The sequence below is a fragment of the Ursus arctos genome, unplaced genomic scaffold (genome assembly GCF_023065955.2).
Source record: "Ursus arctos isolate Adak ecotype North America unplaced genomic scaffold, UrsArc2.0 scaffold_10, whole genome shotgun sequence".
Lineage (NCBI taxonomy): Eukaryota > Metazoa > Chordata > Mammalia > Carnivora > Ursidae > Ursus > Ursus arctos.
In genome coordinates this window covers 76383404-76400626 of record NW_026622764.1, presented here as the reverse complement: position 1 = coordinate 76400626, position 17223 = coordinate 76383404, and the positions used below count along the sequence as shown (strand labels likewise).

The following is a 17223-nucleotide window of genomic DNA, read 5'->3' as shown; positions in this document are numbered from 1 at the left end:
AGGGAAATTCTTTGGAGATTAAAAATGAGTAGAGAGGGGCGCCTGGGTGGCTCAGTCTTAAGTGTCTGCCTTCAGCTCAGGGTGTGATCCCTGCATTCTGGGATCGAGCCCCACATCAGGCTTCTCTGCTGGGAGCCTGCTTCTTCCTCTTCCACTCCCCCTGCTTGTCTCTCTCTCACTGGCTGTCTCTGTGTCAAATAAATAGATAAAATCTTTTAAAAAATAAATAAATAAAAATAAAAATGAGTAGGGAGCACCTGGGTGACCCAGTCAGTTAAGTGTCTGACTCTTGATCTCAGCTCAGGTCTTGATCTCAGGTCATGAGTTCAAGCCCTGCATTGGGGTCCACTTGGGTGTGGAGCCTATTTAAAAAAAAAAAAAAAAAAAGGAAGAATGAAAATTTAAGTCCGAAGGAATAAGTGCAGAAGCTGGTGTTTGTCCTAGCTAATCCCTGGTGGCCTAGAGCCTAGGTTTATAGGCCATTCATGGGGAACAAGAGATACCGTGGGGGCCCCCAAAATGTCAGAGGTCAGTTCAAAGAATCCCTTTATAAAGCCAGGACCCTTAATAGGAAATACTGGTAGTGGGTCAACTAGAAAAGAATCCCCCCACAAAGGATGGGTTTCTACATTGGTACTACTGGAATGTAAAAAACAGGAAAAGCTCCTTGGAAAACTGCTAACCATAAACCCTCAATCACAGAGTTTTGGAGCTAGAATATATATTACCTGTGTGACCTGAAGGAACCCCAAACTGAAAATTTGGCATAAAGTAGCACTGAGTTGGTGCTGCTCCCAGGTACCTAGGAGAAACAAGTTTAAATCAGTCCTGAAGAATATACTGTGAATAAGCCTCAAATACTTCCTTCAAAAGTTACAAAGAACAGGAATGTACAATTTGAAAAAGTCTGAACACATGAGGAAAAAGCACTATGAATGAGCACCAACAGAAACCGCAGAATCCAATTTTCAAAAGACTACAGATGTTTTAATTATCAGGTAAAAATGTATTTTAAAAGTGAGAATATAGAGGGATGCCTGGGTGGCTCAGTTGGTTAAGTGTCTGCCTTCAGCTCAGGCCATGATCCTGGGGTCCTGGGATGAGCCCGCATCGGGCTCCCTGCTCCATGGGGAGCCTACTTCTCCCTCTGCCTGCTGCTTCCCGTGCTTGTGCACTCCAACAAATAAGTTAAAAATCTTAAAAAACAAAAGTGAGAATATAAATATTTCTTGTTATCTGAACTCAAGAACTGAATAGATTCAGATAATTATTATTATTTTAATAATGTGGTAGTCATCCTTTGGTACCTGAGCTCTTAAACACTTGCTATCTAAAATTTAAGAATCAGATAGCACAGAATCCCTCACTGTCCAAATTCTCACTATACAAACCCAGGAACCAGATCAGGATAGTGGGCAATACTTGTGTATTTTAAGTATGACAAAGGGACAAAAGAATATAATAGCTACTAGGCAGATTGAAGAGAACTAAATACAACTTCCAAAAATGAAAAATATAATTGAAATTAGAAACTCACCTACTGGAAAAGTTATGGTTTAAACCAGGGGTTGAAAAACTACAGTTTACAGATCAGATCTGGCTGGAGCTACCACCTGTTTTTGTCAGTAAAGTTCTCCTGGAGCACAGCCATGCTCAATCTGTCTTCATGCTGCAGCAGAAACCGTATGGCACACAAAGCCTAAAATATTTACTGTCTGGCCCTTTACAGAAAAAGTTTGCTGGTCCTGAATAGCAGATTAGATCAGATGAAGAAAGAATGCATGACTTGGAAGATGGAGCTGAGGAAGTTACCCAGAATGAAGGAGAGAGGGTTATGGTGATGGAGAATAGGAGAGATTGAGGGACATGAAGGATGTAGTAAAAAAGGTCTAGCCTACATATAATTGGGTTAGAAAGACAGAATGAAGAAAAGGAAATAAATAATGGCCAAGAATTTTCAAGAATTAATGAGATCCTCAGATTATCAAGATTAAATAACTCTTAAATGGGATAAATAATACATATATCATAGCCAAGTTACAATATATGAAAGGTAGAAAAACTTGCTGATTTCTCAAAGTCTAAAAAGAAAACCAGAAATACTGGAACATATTCAATGTGTGCAGACAAAAGAACTATCAACTTGGAATTGTATGTCATTGAGTCTATATTTCAAGAATGAATACAATATAAAGTCATTTTAGAGCATTTTTAACCAACAGGTTCTCATTAAAAGAAATTGCAAAGAGGGTACTTCGGGCTGAGGGGAAAAAGCCAGATGTACAGAAAAAAAAAAAGAAAAAAGCAAATATGATGGCAAATAGACTATTAAATCTAAATATATGTTAAATATTTAAAATAATGGCAATACTCTATGTTGTAGAATTTTTAAAAATCAAGATAAAACTAAATTCCTAGACTGAAGTAACATCTAAGGCAGGGATGTAAGTTATAATAGAATAAAGCATTCAAAGATCTTTGTTTGGGAAGAAGGTAAAGATACCGATTAACTTTAGACTCTGTTAAAAGTACATATTAAATGCCTAAAATATCTAGTAAATATAAAAATAATTGAAATGAGATGTATAACTTCCAAACTAGTAGAGGGTAAATATTCAAATGAACAGGTAAAACAGATATTATATGTGACTCCAGAAATGTGAACATCAAAAGTTTTTCTTTTGATACATATGTAGCAATGGAACAAAATACAGTGTCTGGAAATAGCCCCAAACATACGTAGTCAATTAACCTTTAACGAAAGTGCAAAAAGCAATTTTATGAAGAGGATAGTCGGCAATAATTGGACATCCACATGCAAAAAAAATTAACATTGATCTACACCTTACACCATACACAAAAATTAACTCAAAATGGATCATTAAGGAGGGCACGTGCTGTAATGAGCACTGGCTATTAAATAAGACTGATGAATCACTGAACTCTACTTCCGAAACTAATGCACTACATATTAATTAATTGCAAAAAACAAAATGGATCATATTCCTAAATATAAAACTGAAAACTATAAACTTGCAGAAGAAAACACAGGAGAAAATCTTTGTGACTTTGGTTAGCCAGAGATTTCTTAGTTATGACATTAAAAGCTATGACCCATAAAATTTTTTAAAAATGGATAAATTGAACTTCATCAAAATTAACTTCTTCTCAAAAGACACTGCTATAAAAGTGAAAAGGCAAGCCAAAATAGGAGAAAATACTTGCAAAACACTTAATCTGATAAAGGACTTGTATCTAGAATATAAAAAGAGCTCTTACAACTCAGTAGTAAGTAGGAAAACAACACAATTGTTTGTTGTCCTTTTTTTTAATCAGGAAAATATTTGAACAGGCACTTCATGGAGGAAGGTATATGAATGAGCACATATCTGATAAGGGTTAATATCCAAAATGTATAAAGAATGCCTATAACTCAATAATAAAAAAATAGATTTTCAAATAGGCAGAGGAACAACTGAACAGACATTTTCCAAAGGATGCATCCAGATGGTTAACAGACACAGGAAAAGATGTTCAGCATCACTAATCATCAGGGAAATGCAAATTAAAATCACAATGACCTACCACCTCACACCTGTAGGAATGACTGTCCTCTGAATGACAAGAGGTAACAAGTATTGGCATGGATGTGGAAAAAAGGAAATCCTCGTGCACTGTTGATGGAAATATAAATTGGTGCAGCCACCATGGAAAACAGAATGGAGACTCTTCAAAATATTAAAAATAGAAATATCATATGATCTAACGGTCCCACTTCTGGGATTGTATCGAGAGGAAATGAAAACAGGATATTAAAGAGATATCTGCACTCTTATCGCAGCATTATTCACAATAGCCAAGGCGCCCAAGTGCCTGCCAACAGATGAAAATACAAAGAAGATGTGGTGTATATATGCAATAGAGTATTAATCAGCCATGAGAAATAAGGAAATCCCACCATTTGCAACAACATGAATGGACCTTGAGGACATTATGTAAATGAGATAAGTCCGACAGAAAAAGACAAATACTGTTTAATATCACTTACATATGGAAATATAAAAGCCAAACTTGAGGGAACAGAGAGGAGAATCATGGTTACCATGGTACGGGGGGTGAAGGTAGAAGGTAAATGAGTTTTGGAGATCCAATGTACAGCATTGTGATTATAGTTAACAATACTGTATTATATATTTGAAAGTTGCTAAGAACTTAAATGTTCTCATCACACAAAAAGTAATTATGTGACATGATGGAGGTGTTAACTAGTACTATGGTAATGATCATATTGTAATATAGATTGTATCAAATCATCACATTGTACACCATAAACTTACACAACGCTGTACACTGGATGTCAGTTACATCTCAGTAAAGTTGGGGTGGGAGGAGTAATTCTCCAAAACCTGTTAATGTTGGTATCTCCCCTGCCGTTACCCCCACAGTATAGAAACATACACTCACTCTCTGTACTGCCATAGATTTTATATAGATTTACTGTTATTTACAGGAATTTAGGAAAGGTAAACATGTGTCCTCAACCTTCTTGGAACAATACACCATATTTCTTATTTAAACTAAACTATAAGTCATCAAAAAATTTAAATAAAGGTATACAAATGAAAAGCACATGAAAATATGGTCGCTTATTATTCATTGGGGAAATGCAAATTAAAGCCACAATTAGATACCCAGTAGAACAACTAAGAAAGACTGACCATACCAAGTGATGGTGAGGATGTGGAGCACTTGTTACTCTCATTCACTATTGATGGGAATATAAAGTGGTACAACTATCTTAGAAAGTAGTTTGACAGTTTCTTTTAAAGTTAGATATATACTTACTATACAACCTAGCTATTCTACTCCCAGGAATTTACTCAAGAGAAGTGAAAATATGTGTCCACACAAAGACTTGTACAAAAATATTCATAGCAGCTTAATTTCAAATACCCCAAACTGGAAACAACACAAAAGTCATCAACAAGAGAATAGATAAATTGTGGCATTTCCATACAACTATTCAGCAATTAAATGGAAGAACACCTGCAACGACATAGCTGAATCTCTGCTGAGTGAAAGAAGCCAGGTTTTTAACAACACAAAAGTCATCAACAAGAGAATAGATAAATTGTGGCATATCCATACAACTACTCAGCAATTAAATGGAAGAACACCTGCAACGACATAGCTGAATCTCTGCTGAGTGAAAGAAGCCAGGTTTTTTTTTAAAGGAGCACATGCTAATACACAGTGATGGAAAACATCAGTAGTTACTTGAAGATTGAGGTGGATGAATGGGGCAGAGGGTGGGAATGAGGAATTTCAAAGGGGCAGGAGGAAACTTTGGAGGGTGATTTGTTCGTAATCCTGATTATAGTGATGGTTTATGAAACTCCTCAATCTACACTTTAAGTATGTGCCGTTTCTTGTATGTCCATTGTAACACCATATAACTGGGGCAGGGACTAGGGTAATCTCCCTTATGCTTCACGGTGTAAAGAGGAGGTTTTTGTGAGAGAAACGTGGATTGAAGCTATTCCTTTGCTAGGACATTAAAGCATCACATTGCTCTCTTCAGTGTACTCTCTTAACTTTAAAAAGATAATAAAGTTTCCTAAAATACTATCTACTACAGAAAATGTAGACTTCCAGACAAAGATAAAGGAAAAATCTAAACTTACCCAGATGATAATGCTCCAAAATGTTGTACCACACTTCCTTTATTTACCATCATATCATGTGCGTTTTCCTCTGTCACCAAATATGGTTATGATTTTGTTAATAAAAACGTGCAAAATTTTGCCTTTTTAAAAAAAAATCATGGTCAAAACAAACTTAGCATCTTAATTAACATTTTAAGTGTCCAGTATTAACTATGTGCATATTGGCGTGCAACAGGTCTCTAGAACTTTTTCATCTTGTGAACCTGAAACTCTATACCCAGTGAACAACTACTGCCCTTTTTCCTCTCCCCTCTCCCCACCACTGGCAACCACCATTCTACTGTTTCTTGAAAAACTAAAACTATAACCATTGAACAACAGTCCTCCTCCCCTAGCCCCTGGCATCCACCTTTCTACTTTGTGTCTCTATGAATATGGCTACTTTACATATCTCGTGTAAGTGAAATCATGCTGTATCTGGGGGGTTTTTTGTGACTGGCTTGTGTTTCACTTAGTATAATGTCCTCAAGGTTCATCCATGATGTAGCATATGACAAGATTTTCTTCCTTTTTAAGGGTGAATAATATTCTATTGTATGTATATACCACATTTTCTTTACCATTCATCTATTAATGGGCATTTAGATTGCTTCCATCTCTTGGCTATTGTAAGTAATGCTGCTATGAACAGGAGGTGTGCAGATATCTCTCCAAGATCCTTTTGAATATAGTACCCAGAAGCAGAATTGCTGGATCATATGACAATCCTATTTTTAATATTTTGAGAAACCTTCATACTATTTTACATAGCACTGCACCATTTACATTTCCACCAACAGTGTATAGGGGTTCCACTTTCCCCACAAATACTTGCCAACACTTGTTATTTTCTGTTACTTGATGTTGGCCACCTAATGGGTATGAGGTGATATCTCAAGGCTTTGATTTTTATTTCCCTGGTGTTTAATGATGTTAAGCATCCTTTCCTATACTTGGCCATTTGAATATCTTTAGAGAAATGTCTATGCAAATCCACTCCCAATTTTTTAATTGGATTGTTCATGTTTTAGTTGTTGAGTTGTAGAATTTTTTAATATAGTGTGGATATTAACCTACATCAAATATATGGTTTGCAAATATTTTTTCTCATTACTCAGGTTGTCTGTCACCCTGTTGATTGTTTGTTTTGCTGCATAGTTTTTAAAGTTTAATGTAATCCCATTTGTCTTTTCTTCCTTTTGTTGCCTGTACTTTTGGTGTCATACCCAAGAAATCATGCCAAATCCAATGTCATGAAGCTTTTCCCCTGTTTTCTTCTAGGAGTTTTATAGTTTCAGGTCTCACATTTAGATCGTTAATTCATTTTGAATTAATGTTTTGATATTGGGTGAGGTAAGGGTCCAAAGTCACTATCTTGTATGTGGATATCCACTTTTAGCAATACTGTCCAAGATTCTTTCTCCATTGTGTAGCCATGGCACTCTTGTTGAAGATCATTTGACCATATACATCAGGCTTTATTTTGTGACTGTTTATTCTGCCCCATTGGTCTGTATATCTGTCTTTATACCAGTGCCATACTGTTTTGATTACTGGAGCTTTGCAGTATGTTTTGAAATTAGAAAATGTGAGGCCTCCAGCTTTATTTTTCTTTCTTAACATTGCCTAGACTATTCAGAGTCCTTTGAAATTCCGTATAAATTTTAGAATGTTTTTTCTATTCCTGCAAAAAATGCCATTGGAATTTTCATAGGAATTGCATTGAATCTATAGATTTCTTTGGGTAATATGGATATTTTAATAATATTAAGTCTTCCAGTCCATGAGCACAGGTTGTCTTTGTACTGTCTCTTCTCTAATGTCTTTCAGCAGTGTCTTGTAGTTTTCAGTGTATATCTCTTTCACCTCCTTGGTTATATATATTCCTAAGTATTTTATTCTTTTTGATGATATCCTAAATGGAATTGCTTTCTTAATTCTTAATTTCTTTTTCAGATTGTTCATTGTTAGTGTACAGAAATACAGTTGATTTTTGTGTTAATTTTGATTCTGCAATTTTTCTGAAGATTTTCTAATGATTTTTTTATGGAATCTAGGGTTTTCTATGTGTAATAAGATCATGTCATTTATGAACAGACATAATTTAGCTTCTGCCCTTTGTATTTGAATACCTTTTATTCCTTTTTCTTGATAACTGCCCTGGCTAGAAATTTCAGTACTAGGTAGAATAAGAGTGGTGAGCATGGCCATCCTTGCCTTGTTCCTAATCTTGGAGGGAAAGCTTTCAGTCTTTCACCGTTTAGTATTATGTTCATTGTGGGCTTTTGATATATGGCCTTTATTATGTTGAGATCATTTCCTTTTAATTCTAGTTTGTTTAGTGTTTCATCTTGAAAGAATGTTGAGTTTTGTCAAATGCTTTTTCTCCATAATTGAAATGATCATATGGGTTTTGCTTCTTCACTCTATTAATGTGGTGTATTATACTAATTGGTTTTCATTTGTTGAACCCATCCTTGCATTCCAAGAATAAATTTCACCTGGTCTACATGATGTATGATTATTTTAATATGTTGTTAAGTTAAATTTGCTAGCATTTTGCTGAGGATTTTTGCATCAATAGTCGTCAGGGGTATAGATCTGTAGTTTTCTTTATAGTATCTTTGTATGATTTTGGTATCAGTCTAGTGCTTTCCTCATAGAATGAGTTTGGAAGTATTCCCTCCTCTTCAGTTTTTTTGGAAATTTTGAGAAGTATTGGTGTTGTTTCTTGTTTAAATATTTGGTAGAGAGACGCCTGGGTAGCTCAGTCAGTTAAGCATCTGCCTTCAGCTCATATCATGATCCCAGGGTCCTGGGATTGAGCCCCGCATCAGGCTCCCTGCCCAGCGGGGAGCCTGCTTCTCCCTCTGCCTGCTGCTCCCCTGCTTGTGCTCGCTCACTCCATCTCTCTCTCTCTCTCTCTCTGACAAACAAATAAAATCTTTTAAAAAATTAATAAATATTTGGTAGAATTCTCCAGTAAAGCCATCTGGTCCAAGATTTTTCTTTGTTGGGAGGTATTTGATTCCTAATTAATTCCCCTTGTTATTGATCTATTCACATTTTTTATTTCTTCAAGATTCAGTCTTAGTACATTGTATGTTTCTAGAAACTTATTTATTTCTTCTGTGTTACCCATTTTTTTCACATAAAATTGTTCATAGTAGTCTCCTACGATCCTTTTTATTTCTATGGCATCAGATGTAATGTCTCCTTTCATTTCTGATTTGATTATTTGTCTTCATTTCTTCATTTGTTATTTGTCTTTTCTCTTTTTCTCAGTCTAGCTAACTAAGGGTTTGTCAATTTTCTGGAACTTTTCAAGAAACGAACTCCTAGTTTTATTTTTTCTATGTTTTTCTTTGCTATATTGTGTTTATTTCTGTTCACAGATTTAAAATTTCCTTCCTTCTGCTAAGTCAAGTTTAGTTTGTTTTCTCTTTTTAATTCCTTGAGGTATTTATTTAGGTTATTAATTTGAGATATTTCTCCTTTTTTAATGTATGTATTTATAACTACTCTTAGCACTGACTTTGCCACATCCAATAAGTTCTGGTATGTTTTGTTTTCATTTTCATTTGCTTCAAGACACTTTTAAATTTCCCTTATGATTCCTTCTTTGGTTCATTGAATGTTCAAGAGTGTGATAGGTATGATTTCAATCTTATTAAATTTGTTAAAACTTGTTTTATGGCTAATGTATGATTTATCCTGGAGAATTAATTGTTCCATGTGCATTTATTCTGCAGTTGTTGGGTGATGTGTTCTGTAAATACCCATTCAGTCTAATTGATCTATAGTGTTGTTCAAGTCCTCTGTTTCCTTTTGATTTTCTGGCTGGTTGATCTATTATGGAAAGTGAGATATTAAAACCTCTTACTGTTACTATGTTACTATCTTTTCTTCTTTCAGTTCTGTCAATATTTGCTTCATATATTGGGTGTTTGCTCTGCTGTTAAGGTGCATATATAATTGTTATATCTTCCTGGTAAGTTGGCCCTTTGATCATTATATAATGTCCTTCTTTGTCTCTGTGACAGTTTTTTACTTAAGTCTATTTTGTTTGAAATAAGTATGGGCATTCCTGTTCTCTTCCTGTTACCATTTACATGGAATATCTTTTTTCATCATTACACTTTCAGCCTATGTATGTCATTATATCTAAAGTTAGTCTCTTATAGATTGCATATAGCCAGATTTTTTTTTTTAACCCATCAGCCACTCTAGGTCTTTTTACTGGGGAGTTTCATCCATTCATATTTTTAAAAATTGCAGCTAGGGAAGTATTTACTATTGCTATTATGTTAATTTTTTCTATGCCCTTATTTTGTCCTCTTCCTCTCTTGCTGTCTTTTGTGTGTTACTAGTTTTTTTGTTTGTTTGTTTGTTTTTCTTTTTTTTTTTTTTTTGTAGTGGCATACTTTGAATCCTTTCTCATTTTCTTCTGTGCATCTTCTGTAGGTATTTTCTTTGTGGTTACCATGGGAATTACATTAAAGATCCTATAGTTAAAACAATCTATTTTAAACTAATAACAATATAAATCACATACAAAAACTTTACTCCTTTACATTGCCCCAACACGATGTTATCAATGTTACAAATTACATCTTTTTATCATTTGTATTAACATAATTTTATATAGTTATTTTTATGCTTTTATCTTTTATATTCTATACCTGAATTAAAAGTGATTTATTACCATGACAGTATTACTGGATTCTGTGTTTATCTCTATATTTACCTTTACAGAGAGCTTTATATTTTCATATGATTTTCTCTTACAGTCTAGTGTCCTTTTGTTTCAACCTGAAGGATTCCGTTTAGCAATTCATGCAGGGCAGGTCTACTGGTGCTAAACTTTCCCAGCTTTTGTTTATCTAGCAAAGTCTACTTCTTCATCCTTTTTGAAGGACAGTTTTGCCAAATATAGTATTCTGGGTTGGCGGAGATTTCTTCCAGCACTCAGAATTTCTATTCGGTCCTTTTTTAGTTTCTATCTCTGTTCACAGTTTACAAGAAATGTGGGATGTATGTTCCACTCTTTTTTCTTCCCAAGAGAGAATCTGCATGTTGGGCTTTCTCTCCCAATTGTGAGTTATGCTGGCTTGTGATAGGGGCTGACACAGTTGAAATCAAATGGCTTTTCTTACCTGTTTCAATGCAGTTGTTCTTAGATTTGAGTTTATCTGGGGTCCTGCAACTTCCTAACTGGTTTCTAGAGTTCTCATAAAAGTTTTTCGGACTGTGTATTGTCAGGTTTGTGTCTTTGTGAGAAAAAAAGGTCTGGGGCTTCCTATTCTGCTCTCTTGGTAACGACAAAATTAAGTGTAGATATATCCTACCACATTAATCTCAGAAAGTTTGTTCATTTCACTTACTGACCTGATGTTTTAAAACTCTTGGCCATATAGGCAGTGTTGAATCTTACATTTCGAATTATGTGAAGGTTTAAATTATGTAAAACTTGATACCTACAAAAGAATCAATGTAGCACTCTTAAGTTACAAAGCATATAAAATTAAAATTAATGAAGCCATCACAAAACATTAGAACCAGAACATTACTGCTATGCCTACCTATGTGTTTTTTCCCACTCCATCTCCTGCCTTCCCCTACAGGTAAACACTGTGAGATTTCTTTTTTCGTTTTATATATATTCAGGTTTGTATTTTTTTAGTTTCTCGCCTCTTCATATACAATTTTACCATGTATGCAAACACTGTTTTTAATTTTGCTTGTTTTTAAGCTTTCTAAATATGGTATCACTCAGTATGTAGTGTTCTGACTTGCTTTTTTTCACTTAATATAAGGCTAAGTAAGTTTAAATATTTTTATATATTTATTGACCAATTGTATGGTTTACTTTGGGAATTGTATATTTACACTGTCCATTTCATAAGGGTGTTCTTTTTTTTATGGTATAGGTAAGTTTCAAGAATCCTTATTACTCTAAATTCTATGATTCTAAGATTTTTCTCTTATAAAAGTATCATTTGTAAGTTTTAGTGTTGATTGATAATTCAGATAAATTGATCTCCAGATTTTTGTTTTTGGAAGCTACTTGATATTTTAACTTTTCTCTAGGAAATAGTAATTGTTGTTTGTTGCTATAATGATATGAATATAATAACTTGTTTCATTATTTAGGCATAAAACTCACCCAGACTTACAAATGCTTATTGACCCATTTACACCTGCCCGTGTATGGCACTGTTACTCCATGAAAGTTGATTGAAAATGATGAAATGAGGATATTCACAATATACCCTCACTAGTGTTTATAATAGGAAATGTTTAAAAACTATATTCATGGCTTTTCAATTGGACATTTGCAGTTTTTCTAAGGTCAGTTTTTATTTTTTAAACTTTGCTCTTTCCACAGCAGTATAATCCTTCAGTATGTTAGGTTTTTGGAGGGCTATGGTTGCCTGAGGCAGATGTCGGAGTTCTGTTTTATTCATATAGGTAACCTATATCTAAATGAAAAGTGAAAAAGGAAATATTGCCTAGAGCAATGGTTTTCAAACTTTTTGACCTGAACTCACTCAAGCCCTTTGAAAGATACACATTTACACTTACAGATGGAAAAGATGGACCTAATTGTAACAAAAACTTAGGAGCAAAATAATAAAAAAATACCAAAATGCTGTAGACCCATTCAGTGCCTAAAACTAAGGATATTATTTTCCAATAATAGCAATGGAGGGAAATGGTAATGTTTTTTATAAGAGCTCAGAGAAGACTTACAATTTTTGTTCAGTTGGCAACCATTAAGATGTGGGGATTTTAAAGACCATCCTGTTTTGTTTTATTCCCAGAGACAATATCAATAGACTAAAATATAAAGTATACTCAGAAAAGAAATGATTAGTATATGTTGATAGACAGCTCTCATTAAAAGTGAAGCTCCCATAATAGGAAAAAATGACATTGTGGGAATTTTAAGGGAAAGAAATAAAAACTGTGGGGCTAGAGGAGTGTTTCTTTAGAAAAATATAATGGAAATTTAAGGTTGAGAAGTACTACTACTGTTTCCTGCTAATGTGAGTGTCTGAAAATCTTCAGTGATATGGATTGCAGTATTTCCCGTGGCAGCCAGTCAATATTTGGATGCTACAGTCCTTTTAAAGTTTTTCTTCATACTGAGCCAAAATCTATTCTATAGAGGGCAGATCTAATCCTCTCCTACAGGAACATTTTCCAAATGCTTAAAGAAAGTAGTTATATGGTCTGGGTCCTTGCCTCCCTCTTCTGTTGTTTTTAATTTGATGTGATTTTAGGGCCACTCGCCCGCCTTGATAATGAGGTGGATGATACAGCTCGTGCTGATCTTCTGACTTCCTGTTGGTCCTTCCTCTGGTTGCTCTTTGCTAGGTTTTATTCATCAACATGGTCTCCGACTTCTCACCAGCGAATCTATAAAATTGAAACCTGTAACTAAGCAAACGTGAAAGACTACATATAAAGACTACTTTTAAGTGATGTTTTATCTATGTTATAGATTCCCAACGAGAGGTTTCTTTTAAGTTCCAGGAAACAAGAATTGTATCCCTCAGAAGTTGGCTTCCAAATGAAACAACCTGTTTCTTGGCAAATAAGTATACTTTAAGATTCATAATGTAGTGTTATGTTTTCTCAACATGTTAAACAAATGCATTTTTTATCTTTGTGTTTTCAGACAGTGGCCAGAACTGTACTGCCAGTAGTAAAGGTGAACGACTAAGTGCCAAACTCAGAGCTTTACCCGGGACAAATGAACCTTATGAAAGTAGCAGTAACAAAGAAATAGGCAAGTGCTGGTGTTCCCCACCCAGTTCTACAGGCATAACAGGTCTGGAAAAGATTTGGTGAGATGGCAAAAATGTATAATTGGGCATTAGGAATTTTTTATATACAGACAAAATTTTAAATGACTTGGGAGAGCTTTTCTGTTCGCTCAGTTGTTCCTTTTAGCTTATGAGACAAACTGGTTTCACATTTGTTGTTTTTCTTTATTATTCTAATATAACAATCTATTTTAAAACCTAGATGCCTCCTATGTGGATCCACTTGGCCCTCAAGCAGAAAGACCAAAAACTGCAGCCAAAAAAAGAATCGACGAGGATGATTTTGCTGACGAAGAATTAGGAGATGATTTGCTTCCTGAATAATATACACTCTAAAGTTTTACTTACTAAAGGAAAGAAATTGTCTTACAAGATAATACTTATGTGAAACTTTGGATTAAACACCCAAATTTTAATTTTGTAAACTGTCAAAACCTTAAATAAGTGTATTCTCTTCTATGAGATGGGTCTGTTTTGTTCTGTATGGAATAAAGATATGCGAAACTACTACTTTAGTGACTTCCTTACTCTTGAAAACATTGACCATGGCAAGAAATACATTTTGTAGCACCACCTGGTACCTACACATATGTGTAAGTATGTAGGCGTGCTCACGAAAAGTTACCCTACTACTGTAGGCTGATATTTTCTGTCATTTCATTAAAACAAAGTTTTAGCAATGAAAACACTACATTGACTTCATGGTTCACAGCTTGTAAAATATGGTGCTAGGACATATCACTGGATCTGTAGTTAAGCTTAATTACTTAGACTTTAGAAACTGTTTGCCTCACAGGGATTACAGTACTATTAAAACAATCATGTTTTGGATAGTATAGTAAGAGAAAATTCCAAACCATAACGCTATTGCTCTTTTCTGTATTTCCATTCTACCTTCGGTCCAGTGGCATGTATCAATAGCACTGAGCAATGACAGCTCTAAGAATGCTTTTCCCATTCCTGACTTGGGGTATGGGCTGCCTAAGTTTTTCTTTAGCAATGTGTTTGGCTGATCAGTAATGTCCAATTGCAATGGTGGGACAATCAGAAGAGGCTTATCTTTAACACTTCACTAGAGCGGGTGGGCCCGCCCATTTTACTAACATTGTCTCCACAATGTGCACACTACTGTTAGGTGCAGGAAGAGGAAAGCCAAAATTAGACGACAGTCCCTGCTCCTAAGATGGTTATGATCTCATGGGGAAGGCATTCAACAAGAGCACTAAATATCTACCATGTGCAAGGTTCTGTGGATACGGCAGTGGACAAAACAGAACAAGACCCTGTCCTCAAAGAGCTTAAATTCTGGTGGGGAAGACAGACAATAAATATGTATTTTTTTAAAGGACTTCAGATGTTGCTAAGTGCAGTTAATTAAATGGAGTGATGTAAGTGGGAGTGATGGTGGTGGAGGGAGGGTCTCATTTGGATGAAAGAGTCAGTGAAGACCTCTCTAGGAGGTGACATTTGTATTAACACCAGAACAATGAAATGAAGAACACTGAAATCGGAATGATTTGTGTATGTTAGAGGTTATTGAGTTAAGAGTGATAGAGGGCTTGGGGCCCACCAGGGTTTGTGGTATACAAGATATGCAGGAGAGTGAAAGGAGGTAAGGTCCAACAGATAGGCAGGGGCCAAATCACATAGAACCTATAAATAGAGTTTGGGTCTTATTCTAGCAACAATAGAGAAGCCCTTAGAAGGTTTTGTGCAAGGAAGGAGAGTGATGTAACTTTAGAAACTAGCAATCACACCAGTTGCCATGAAGATCAATTGACGGGTGGGCAGATTGGAGGTGAAGGAAAGGGTTGAAACTACTAGAGGCCTGGGCAAGAGATGAAGCTGACTGAGACCAGGTTTTTTTTTTATTTTTTACTTTTATTTATTTATTTTAAAGATTTTATTTATTTGCCAGCAAGAGAGAGCACAAGCAGAGGGGGCGGCAGGCAGAGGGAGAAGCAGGCTCTGTGCTGAGCAAGGAGCCTGATGTGGGACTCGATCCCAGGACCCTAGGATCATGACCTGAGCCAAAGGCAGATGATTAACCAACTGAGCCACCCAGGCGTCCCCTATATTTTATTTTTTTAAGATTTTTATTTGAAAGAGAAAGAACACAAGCAGGGGGAGGGGCAAAGGCAGAGGGAAAAGCAGACTCCCCAGCTGAGCAGGGAGCCCCATGCGGGGCTCTATCCTGGGATTCCGGGATGATGACCTGAGCCGAATGCAGATGCTTAACCAACTGAGCCAGCCAGACACCCCGGAGACCAGGTTTTCTGCAACAGACATGAGAATTGATCGATTCAGCATCCATTTTGGAGGCAGACATCAGAAATATTTACTAATGGATTGGATATGGGTTGTAAGGAAAAGAGAGGAAAGAATGAGGAATTGTGACTGAGGGGGGATCAGCCATGATTTAACCTTCCTAAATTCGAGGTGTCTCTTTAGCATCCAACTGGAGATATAAACAAAGCAGTTAGATTTACAAACTTGGAAATTAGACGAGGTAAGGGTTGGAGCTGCAAGGTGGGGAAGTCTCAGTGTAGAGATAGTATTCAATACCACTGCAATTGAATGAGGCCACTTACGGAAAGTGAGGATAGAGAAGTCTAAGCAACCAGCCCTGGAGGTCAGGAAAGAGGAGGTCAGGAAAAAAACAAACAAAAACTGAAAGGAGCAGTAAATGATGTGGGAAGTTCCACATTTGAGAGGAGTGGGACTTCCAGTTCTAAGGAAGACGCAATAGGTCATACTAGGCCAATGCTCCTACTGTAACAACTGGAGGGGGGGGGACAACAAATCATTGCAAAAATCATGTTTAAAGTCACTGGACAGCTGTGGGAGCAATAAGATTAAACTAAAATTTCAGACTGGAAAGAGCTCTTTCTAGATGAGTTGATGATCCTGGCTGTCTTCTTCTCTGGAGACATTTATCAGTTTTGAGCATGGGGTAAAAATTGGGGTTGGCTAGAAAAAGGGAGTCTTCTAGGGAAAAGAGAAACTAGCAGAACTTTTGGTAGTTACGCGGTTGTGATGCCATAACACACTAAAAACTTCAAGAAGTCCCAAATTTCTGACCAGTTTTCCACCATGGGCATTTGCTGAGCTTTATGATGGTACTGAAGACTGGGGAACTGGGCTATAGGCTTTTAAAGTTTTAAAAGCCTAAGAAGGAGATTTAAAGTTAAATCTCCCACAATCTTATGGTCCTTAGGGGACAAAGTCCTGCTACAGGGAAGGGCTTTCCACAAATACACAATTTGTCTAATTTGTCTACCCTCAAGACATTTGCTATTTTGTGACCTGTGTGGGGTAGGAGGCTAATGATCTAAATTCAAAACCTCCGGGGGCTGACTTGACTCTCTTGCAGTCTTTCACACCTAAGGAGATAGATCTGCCAGGCTCTCAATCAAAAGTCTGGAAGGACAGACACGAACCAGTGGTAGACTGACTTACAATAACTGCAACCCAGTCCCAGCCCAGCTCAATCCCTGATTGGACTGACATCATGAGTCCCAAATCATCTCTGACTAGCAGAAGAAAGAAGAACTTTCTCTGGTAACAATATCATTTGTAGTTTCTATGGTTCTTATATATATAACATTAGGCATACAGTAAAAAATAAAGAGCAAGAAAATGGCCAACAAACAAAAGAAAACATAAATAGAAGCAGACCCTTAGAT

At 36.0% G+C, this 17223-nt stretch overlaps 1 protein-coding gene across 6 annotated transcripts in view; it reads left to right on the top strand.

The window, feature by feature from the left end:
* IFT88 (intraflagellar transport 88) overlaps nucleotides 1–14044 on the top strand; it is a 146842-nt gene extending 132798 nt beyond the window's left edge. For all 6 annotated transcript variants that reach the window (XM_057309773.1, XM_026492961.4, XM_026492957.4 and 3 more), the window contains 2 exons: nucleotides 13390–13500; nucleotides 13740–14044. In XM_057309773.1, the coding sequence (XP_057165756.1) occupies nucleotides 13390–13500; nucleotides 13740–13861 (233 nt within the window). In that variant the 3' untranslated portion in view covers nucleotides 13862–14044. The remainder of the gene's footprint in view (nucleotides 1–13389; nucleotides 13501–13739) is intronic.
* The last annotated feature ends 3179 nt before the right edge of the window (nucleotides 14045–17223 follow it).